We start from the raw sequence: 10,396 nt of genomic DNA on the forward strand, positions 1-10,396 counted from the left end.
CCAGCGTACTCCCTCCCTGCTACAGCGGTGCTAAGAATTCCGGTTTACAAGTTGTCGGTGTCAGCGTTATTGGACTGAGTGAGTACGCAGTGACCCTTTCCTCCCCAACGGTGCTCCCCACTCACCATTACCAAGCCCCGGGGCACTTCCCCCTACCCACGGAGGGGTTAAACACCTGGCTGCCATAGCATTGCCACCGGGCGCTCCCAACAGCAGCGGTGGTACCACACCTTACCACGCACCGTGGGTGGCGTCACGAACTCTAACCACAAAATCCCCTGTAAATACCCCCCTTTTATTTCAGGTGACCGCGCAACCCCTCCCGGGTCTGGAGGCCCCTCGAGCCACCGCGGATTCGGATCCGAGCAGCAGCCCGGCTGCTGGCGCTGGGGCGGTACGTATATGGCAGGAGGAAGGGCTAGAGGCAGAGGGAGGAGCTAGATGCAGAGCTCCTCCCTCTTCTAGCTATATAGAGTCTCATCAGTAACAGCCCCATCTCCTATCTCAGTAATGGGAAAGTCTTCACTGAGTACAGATTTGACCTCAGAACTGAGAGTGTGGATAATGACTGCTCAATATTGGCAGAGAAAGAAGCAGATCCTCTGATCAGATTATTACAAGGTTCCTTATTATCATCTATACTATTGAATTATGGAATGAAAACTAATCTGCCGGTTCCGCTTTAACCCCTGCCATGCAAACAGCAGAGACAATTGTCACAAATGAGTGCACCTTTTTCAGCACAATCTGATTGCCCGCACACCGGCTCTGGAGCCCACGGGGGTCAGATCTGCGCCATTCCCATTACAGCAGGATCTGAAGACGAGAATTTTTCCATTTTTTTAATGTCACATAACATCACGTGATAACACATCTATACTCCACACTGGAGCACAGGCTGATTTTCTTGACGGTTGTTAATGGATCAAGTCGCGGATTGTTGACGCAGATTTCACGTTTTGAAGATCAAATGTTGAATCCCGTATGAAGTCCGCAGCGCCCGGTATCTGCCCGAGGACGAGACCCAAAGACGGAACCCACCACGTGCTCCAATCGCCGAGAAGACGCAGCATGACGTCACGGGAGTGGGCGTAGACAGGGCGCAGCGCTGACGTCACCTCCTCTCCCAGTAGTGCTTTGCGGTGCCCTTGCTATCATGGCGTCGCAGGGGAACTTGCTGAACGAGAAGCTGGCCAGGTTGGTGAGCCGGAGGTATGGGAAGCCCGTGCTGGAGCCGCGGCAGGAGCTGGCGCTCGCTGACAAGGTGGCTAACCGGAGGTATAAGGTTGGAGGTAGGTGGAGAAGGCTCTGTTCCCGGAGCACAGCAGTATCACTGTGGGAAAGTGTGTGATGTATGGAAACAACTCCAGCAGGGGGCACTCTGCTTACCCAGAGCAGCTAATTACTAGTGATGGTATCCGTGAATCCGCCCATCACTCTATACTAAAAAAAACCGCATGGGACAATAACACACAGATCATGCATGCGTTTTTAATGCTTTTTCTGGCAAAGGTGCATTTTTTGGCCAGAAAGCGCGTTTTTGAGTAACAACGCAATACTGCAGCATGCGGACATACCCTTAATAGGTTATTTGTAATGGGAATGTTCACCTTCTATCCTTTTTCCAGGTTGATTTTTTTTTTTTTTTGTGTTAATGGCGATCAATTTTATATTTGACCTTGTCAGAAGATTGATTTTAATTGTTCCAGATCCCCTCAATAATGACAATTTAACTATTGAATTATTACGACTTTAATATTCTGCAGGTAATCACTCTAGAGAGCTTGGAAGCGTCCTGTATGCGGTTGGCTCCCTCTGGTGGTGGTTGCAGGTAGATGCAATCTATATGTATGCTGGAGATCTGAGCAATAAACCGCCAACTGCTAAGGTCCATGATTTTTATTTCATGCCAACAAAAATGTTTTTTCACTTTTTTTTTTTTTTTTTATTGCATCCATTTTTGATCCATATGTGCGCTGTCTTTTGGGTGGTTTTTCACTAGACCCAATCATTTGGAAATAGGTCAGCAAATAGTTGACGTGTGAATTACCCCAGAGGATAAAATGTTAGTTACAAAAAACAAAACAAGAACCTGACAGCCATTGTACAGGCATTGATGTGTGAATGAGGCCTAGGGCAGAATTAATTATTGATAAACTTCTAGCTATTTAGATGAAAAAAAGAAATATTATGAAAGTGGAGCGTCCCTTTGAAGGGCTAGAGCTCTAATCCATTCCATACAAACCATGGGGTGATGTCTTCTTATTTTATAATTTTCCCCAATAACCTTTCATCCCGGTGTTCACCTCTAGGATTACAATCACGGTTGATACTCGCCCTCCCCCAATCCAGCACCTGCTTTCTGTTGTCGCACCGCTTTGTCTAATGGCTGCAGGGGTTCCATAAATTATAAAGTATAATTTTCTGTCTATAGTTTTTTACTCTTCATATTGTCATGTTTGTTTCTTTTCTAGAGGCGACCTGCATAACTGAAATGTCTGTACTAATGGCCTGCTGGAAAGAAAATGCCTTCAGTGACACCGCATGCTCAAATGCAATCAAGGTTTTCTATGATTGTGTGGCACGAGAGCAGGTATTTTTCTGTGTGTGTTTTGCAGGGATGAGAGACGGTGACTTTCTCTACTTGTTTACTTAAAGGGATGGTCAAAGATGCTAAGCAAATTTTTATCCAAATTCCTATCCATTTAGTGGGGTAATCTCAACTAATTTGTAATATGGTTGCTTTAAAAATCTCCTACTGTTTCCTAAATCCACTAACTGATATTTATTATTTTTTTTCTATCTGATGACGCTTTGTTGGAGAATACCAGTGCATGCTCATCTCAAACAAAGCGTCATTAGGGGGAAAAAAATAAATTCTAAGAGTAAAGAAAAGTTACTTAAGGTTAATTCTCCCTTTTTACTACTTACCCGTATTTTTCGGACCATAAGACGCACTTTTTTCCCCCCAAATGTTGGGGGAAAGTTGGGGGTGCGTCTTATGGTCTGACTATAGGGCTGCGGCCGGGAACGAGGGTGCTGCGGTGGAGCGGGTCATCGGGGGCACGAGCAGGCAGCAGCAGCGCCTGCCGTGACCACGTGGGCCCGCTCATTACATATGCACGCCCATCCTCCCGCTCATTACATATGCACGCCCATCCTCCCGCCCATTTCTCAGCGCTGAAGCCGGCACTGACAGGTGGGCGGGAGGATGAGCGGGGACGCGCGCATAGTAAAGAGCCGGTCCGCATGATCACCCCTGGCAATTACAGCCTGGAGTGATCATGTGCGGCTGTATTCACTGCTCCCTGCGCGTCATCATCAGCGCGGGGTGCAGTGAATCAGTGTACTCACCCGTTCCCGTGTGTGGAGCCGTCACCCTGCAGCACGCAATGTCTTCCTGTCTGTGTCGGTCAGCTGATCTGTGCTGAGCTGGTCAGCTGATCGGCACAGACAGGAAGACATCGCGTGCTGCAGGGGAACGGCTCCACACACACAGGTCATTGCCGCTGAGAGGAAGATGATCGGTGCTGGAGGGAGTGAGGAAAAGGTGAGTATAAACGTTTATTTTTTTTCTCTGTGCTATAGGATACAGGCCATATACCAGGGTGGTATATGAGCACGATGAGGGCATATAGCAGGATGGGAGAATATGAGCAGGATGGATGGGGGGTATATGAACAGGATGGGGGGGTATATGAACAGGATGGGGGTATATGAGCAGGATGGGAGTATATGAGCAGGATGGATGGGGGAAATATCAATAGGATGGGGTTATATGAACAGGATGAGGGAATATGAGCAGGATGCTGGTATATGAGCAGGATGGGGGTTTATAGCAGGATCATATACAAGGCAGGAGGATCATTACCAGGATGGGGTACCTTAGTAGAGAATTTGGGGACATTACCCCCATAACAGTGTCAGCAGCAGATCCTCGCCCCATAACAGTGTGTCATGACCACATTTTTTGCTTAAAGTTTTATTTTCCTATTTTCCTCCTCTAAAACCAGGGTGCGTCTTATAGTCCGGTGCGTCTTATAGTCCGAAACATACGGTACCCTTCCCACCTTTTTTCCTTGATCTTTCCCAGGTTTGCCCCAATAAAGTTGTTCTTCCCTTATTTATTCTCCCTAACCCCTCCTTCCTTACCCCCTATATATACTAAATGGTTAATATAAGTATTAGAGATGAGCGAACCGGTCCCGGTTCGGCTCGAGGTCGGCTCGCCGAACGGGGGTCCCGTTCGAGTTCGGCTCGTCGAACGTTCGACGAACCGAACTCGAACTGCATAGGAAACAATGGCAGGCAATCACAAACACAGAAAAACACCTAGAAAACACCCTCAAAGGTGTCCAAAAGGTGACAAACAACTCAAAACACATGGAAAGTGACAAGGACATATACTCATGCGAAAACAAAACAGCTGGACAAGGAAAAAGAGGAGGACACACAGATATAGGCATGGCACGCCCTTCTAAAGTCATGTAAAACACCGCAAGGTGACTCCAAGCGGAGTCTCCCTCTTTTCCAAAAATTGGGCCCAACACACCCACCCCTTCAGTGGCAGCACTTGTGCCCCAGTTGTACACTTCACAGCTAGATTTGCATCAAGCACATTCAAAAATACGCCATTCTTATCCGTCCCCAGGATGACACCGGGGTAGGTAGCAAAGTCTTTCCTGATCCCAGCTCTGTTCATCTTGGATCATTTTTAAGAAACACAGCAAGCAAGGGTTACTCCAAGCGGAGTCTCCTTTTTTTCCAAAAATTGTACCCCACACACACCCCACCCATTCAGTGGCAGCACTTGTGCCCTAGTTGTACACAAAACAGCGAGATTTGCATCAAGCACATTCAAAAATACGCCATAATTAACCGTCCCCAGCATGACACCGGGGTAGGTAGATAAAGTCTTTGCTGACCCATGACTTGTTCATCTTGGCTTCTTTTAAAAACAATGTAAGCAAGGGTTACTCCAAGCGAAGTCTCCCTTTTTTCCAAAAATTGGGCCCCGCACACACCCACCCATTGAGTGGCAGCACTTGTGCCCTAGTTGTACACAAAACAGCTAGATTTGCATCAAGCACATTCAAAAATACGCCATAATTAACCGTCCCCAGGATGACACCAGGGTAGGTAGCAAAGTCTTTCCTGATCCCAGCTCTGTTCATCTTGGCTTCTTTTAAAAAACACAGCAAGCAAGGTTTACTCCAAGCGGAGTCTCCCTTTTTTTCCAAAAATTGTGCCCCACACACACCACCCATTGAGTGGCAGCACTTGTGCCCTAGTTGTACACAAAACAGCGAGATTTGCATCAAGCACATTCCAAATCCACAAGCATTTACTCTCCCCAGGATGACACAGGGGTTGTAAATTCCTTCTGGATCCATGACTTGTTCATTTTGATGAACGTCAGTCTGTCCACATTGTCACTGGACAGACGCGTGCGCTTATCTGTCAGCACACACCCAGCAGCACTGAAGACACGTTCAGAGACAACGCTGGCAGCTGGACACGACAAAATCTCCAAGGCGTAAGTTGCGAGCTCTGGCCATTTTTCTAGGTTTGAAGCCCAAAAGGAGCAAGGCTCCAGTTGCACAGTCATGGCATCGATGTTCATTTGGAGATACTCCTGTATCATCCTCTCCAGCCGTTGACTATGTGTCAGACTTGTTGTCTCTGGTGGCCTTGCAAAAGAGGGTCTAAAAAAATTATGAAAAGATTCCATAAAATTGCTGTTACCAGCACCAGATACGGTCCTACTGGTACGGGTAGACTGTTGAAAATGACGAGACCGTCCCATGTTTGTCAAGTTACAACTGGGAGATTCCCTCCCTGCACCTGCACGGTTGTTTGGTGGAAAAGCGGAGCTAAGATCGAGTAACAGCTTCTGCTGATACTCCTGCATACGTGCGTCCCTTTCTATGGCTGGAATTATGTCACAAAATTTGGACTTGTACCGGGGATCTAATAGTGTGGCAATCCAGTAGTCATCATCACTTCTAATTTTGACAATACGACTGTCATGTTGGAGGTAGTGCAACAAAAAGGCACTCATGTGTCTTGCGCAGCCATGCGGACCAAGTCCACGCTGTGTTTGTGGCATAGAGGTGCTACCCGTTCTTTCTTCTCTGACATCTCCCCCCAACCTCTTTCAACTGAAATTTGACCAAGGTCTCCCTCATCCGCTGAGTCTTCCATGTCCATGGACAGTTCGTCCTCCATTTCTTCATGTTCTCCTGCACCTTGCTCAACATTTCGCCTGCTACTATGCGCCCTTGTCGATCCCTGTCCCCCATGGTCCCATGCCTGCTGCGTTGGTGATGATGAACGTCTGGACCTTGGTGATGTTGTTGTCCCTTGCGCATATGAATCCTCCTGTAGTTCCTCCCCTTCATGTTGTCCCACCCCCTTGACTCCGAATAGTGTTTAGCGTGTGCTCCAGCATGTAAATGACTGAATCGTCATGCTGATAATGGCATTGTCAGCGCTAAACATATTCGTCGCCATGTCGAAACTGTGCAGAAGGGTGCATAGCTCCTTGATCTGAGACCACTCCATCAGGGTGATCTGCCCCACCTCTGCATCTCGTTGGCCCAGGCTATACGTCATGACGTATTGCACCAGGCTCTGCGGTGCTGCCACAGTCGCTGTAACATGTGGAGAGTTGAATTCCAGCGTGTCGCCACATCACATTTCAGGCGATGAACCGGCAGGCCGAAAGACTTCTGGAGCGATGCAAGTCTGCTCAGCTGCGGCGCTTGAACGGCGGAAGTGAGCAGACAGTTTTCGTGCCCTGTTCAGAAGGCCATCTAGGCCGGGATAGTGTGTTAAAAATTGCTGGACGACAAGGTTCAACACGTGAGCCATACAAGGTACGTGTGTCACCTTGCCCAGGCGAAGGGCCGCACCCAGGTTTGCAGCATTGTCGCACACGGCCTTACCAGGCTGCAGGTTGAGTGGAGACAACCATTTATTAAACTCGGACCGCAGAGCTGACCACAACTCCTCAGCTGTGTGACTCTTATTCCCAAGACATGTCAAGCTAAAGACCGCCTGATGACGTTGCGCTCTGCTGCCAGCATAGTAATGAGGCGTGCGTGATTCCTTCTGCGCAGTGAGAACGCTGGTGGCCTGACCAGGCAGGCTTGGGGCGGAGGTGGAGGACCCAGATGAGGTGGAGGATGCAGAAGCAGTGGCGGAACTTGGACAGACAGAGGATTGACACACAAGTCGTGGGACGGCAATGACTTGTGCAGCAGACCCTTCACCATCTATCACCATAGTTACCCGGTGCCCAGTCAGCGACATGTAACGTCCCTGTCCATGCTTACTGGTCCAAGTATCGGTGGTGAAATGCACCCGTTCACACACAGAGTTTCTCAAGGAAGCGGTGATGTTGTGTGCGACATGCTGGTGTAGCGCGGGCACACCTTTCTTAGAGAAGTAGTGGCGACTAGGCATCTGGTACTGGGGCACAGCGACAGACATAAGGTCTCTAAAATCCTGTGTGTCAACTAGGCGGAAAGGCAGCATTTCGGGTAGCCAACAGCTTACAGAGGGATAGTCAACCTCTTCGCTTTGTCATGGGTCGCAGGAAGTGGCCTTTTATTTGACCACATCTGAGGGACAGAGATCTGGCTGCTGTGTGTAGACGGTGTTGAGTAGGGTGTCCCTGGAAAAATGCAGCTTTGTGAGGAAAGTGCAGGCGGAGACATGATGTTGCCTTCATCCAAAGTTGGTGCTATCGATGTCTGAGAGAGCTGTATGTGACGGGGGTGTACAACAGAGCAAAGGATGGACGAGGGCCGAGGGACGATCCAACAGGTTTATTCACAAGAATACAGGAACAGCACACGACAAGTCCAAATAAAACAGATTCGGGGTCACCTCCCGATAATCCAAAGTGCCAGATCACAACGTAATAGTCCTTTTCAGAGTCCCAGAAATCCCACACAATCCACTGGACGGTGAGGTCTGTCCGCAGATTCAGATCTCGCTCCCTTCCTCTTCAAAAACTCAACTCCCAACTGCATTTAGAAACAGGAGTGAATTGTTTGAGCTCGTGGGCCCGCCCCTCAAGGGTAGGGGTCTATGCAATGGTTGGGCCCACTAGAAGATTCTAGAAGGTTGGCTCCGAGATGTCTACAGGTTTGTGTAGTTGGCGTTATCCACTGCTTACGAAACAATGAGAAGTTTCCCTGGCTGTGTGGACAAGAGATAATTGCATTATGGGCCCAGAGACACAGGAGATGGGGGGAAGGTATGGTTACTTACATCCCAATACATTTCTAAGTGTTCAGTAAGTACAACCAAAGGAAAGTGACATCACATCCTGACATAGTATTACAGCAAATACAGTGAGAAGGTAAAATACATCATGACAATTCCTTCCCCTCCCAACTTGTGTACGTACTAGGGACCTCTACAGGTCACTGGTTAAGTAACACACAGGCAGAGCGTTACTTACATGTGGCTTCATGCAGCCACGAATTGGCATCGTAGCTCTCCCACATCATTGCCCAGGAGAACAGCTGCAGGCAGACCACCCATCACCCCAACCCACACATCGCCTGACCCCAAAACCAAAGTTCAGATCCACAGTGACTGTGGGAATAGTCCTCCATTGTCCACCAGCCAGTTCAATAACAATCCCAGGTCCTCTATGGATTGCCTCAGGCCGAACCACTCGGGATCAGCCAGTGTGAGGAAAGCACCCGAGTCACAAAATCCAACAAGTCTCTGTCCATCCAGCACAACCTCCTGCAAGTGCTTACCTCGATGAGCAGAAGTCGTCATAACTGCGGGTCGCACCCCGTAAACTCCTGGTGGTGCAACATGGGGGGCTGAGTCACTAGGCCAGTCCTCACATAACGGTGCCACATCTTCCTCCATGGCACTGGGCTGTAAATAATTAACAATCCGATTGGGTGCAGGATCAGTCCTCATTTGAACAGCTGGGCAGGAGACTTGCCGATGCCCTGGCTGTCCACATTGATAGCATCTGAGCTGGGTCTCCCTCCATCCAAGGCGTCCTCTTGGGTAAGGGGTAGGGGAACTTGGAGGCCGGCTCCCACCTGAAGGTGCTGTAGGGGTTTGAGGATGATTCCTCCATGGCCTGGCTGGGCATGAGGCCTGCAAATGCCCGGGATGCCTACAAACATAACACCTGCGCTCTGTTACTTCCTCTCCCCGGCGTATTCCAGAAAGTGCAGTAGAAGCAACTGGAGGCACATTAACACGGGTATCAACATGTGGTGGCTTAGAGGAACGGGGAACAATGGGGACAGAATAACTGGGGGCATCCGGTGTTGTGGAGCTCTTAGGCGTCTCTCCATCCTCCAACAGAACCCTCCACTGAGGCTTGATGGTGAGAGCCTCATCAGCGAGAGCAGCAGCTTCCTCCACTGTCGCTGGTTTTCTCTCACGCACCATCGCATTCCCGGATCGCAGCGGGCACTGGGCAAATAATTTGTTCTTTTAGGATGACCTGCAGGAAGGTCTCCCAAGATAAGGCCTCCTCTGCCTCCAGCCAGCGATTACATATTTGTTTGAGTCTATGAGCATATACCTTAAAAGACACTTCCCCATCACAGGCTAAAGCACGGAACTGAGTCTGTAAGTGTCTGGGGTCACAGCATAATGTTCTAGAATAGTCCTGTTTAATATCCGCATACTCACAGTTTCCACCGAGGGTCCATAGCTCTATAGGCTTCAGCAGCTCCCCCCTCTAGGAGCCCAACCAGATGCCGGACACGTCCCTGTCCGGGACTTCCATTAATCGACACTGATGCTCAAAGTCCTGGAAGAAGCCCTCAATGTCGCCTGCAGCCTCATTAAACGGCTTAAAGTCTTTGCGGGACACCCTGGGAAGTTCCCTCATGACACTCACTTGTTTCCCCTTCCAAAACAACTGACGACCTACCAAGCAAACTGCCTGTTGCGGGTTACAGTGGTGGAAGTTGTGGGTGGAAAAACAGGTGTGACAGCTGTCCCAACAGTCCTAGAAGATGACGAGCGCGCGGATGCACTGGAAGGGGCAGGCGGTGGATGGTTTGCTCCGCTAGGCTGCATTGCAGCACGGTGAGCTTCCCACCGGGCCATATGATATTTATTCATGTGACGATTCATGGAAGAAGTTGTCAATTGACCTCTACTAAGACGACCATGACAAATTTTACATATCACATAATTTGGGCGATCTTTTTCTATGTCAAAAAAGGACCAGGCTAGGCAAGGCTTAGAGGCCATGCGACCTGTTGATCCACCCCGAATAATGCTCAGAGGCAGAGTGGTGGCTGAGGATGCAGTTGTAGACGTCCTACCAGTGCTCCGACTCTGTCCAGGAAGGCGCAAGGTAACTTCGTCGTCGGTTGCATCCTCCTCCACCGCC

The 10,396-nt window shown here is 49.2% G+C and overlaps 1 protein-coding gene across 1 annotated transcript in view; it reads left to right on the forward strand.

Annotated features, from left to right (window-relative positions):
- Nucleotides 1-1,108: 1,108 nt before the first annotated feature.
- Nucleotides 1,109-10,396, forward strand: part of CHCHD1 (coiled-coil-helix-coiled-coil-helix domain containing 1) — a 17,514-nt gene continuing 8,226 nt past the window's right edge. The window contains exons 1-2 of the mRNA XM_075347222.1: nucleotides 1,109-1,292; nucleotides 2,475-2,593. Of these exons, the coding sequence (XP_075203337.1) occupies nucleotides 1,157-1,292; nucleotides 2,475-2,593 (255 nt within the window). The 5' untranslated portion in view covers nucleotides 1,109-1,156. The remainder of the gene's footprint in view (nucleotides 1,293-2,474; nucleotides 2,594-10,396) is intronic.

The sequence above is a fragment of the Anomaloglossus baeobatrachus genome, chromosome 5 (genome assembly GCF_048569485.1).
Source record: "Anomaloglossus baeobatrachus isolate aAnoBae1 chromosome 5, aAnoBae1.hap1, whole genome shotgun sequence".
Taxonomy (NCBI): domain Eukaryota; kingdom Metazoa; phylum Chordata; class Amphibia; order Anura; family Aromobatidae; genus Anomaloglossus; species Anomaloglossus baeobatrachus.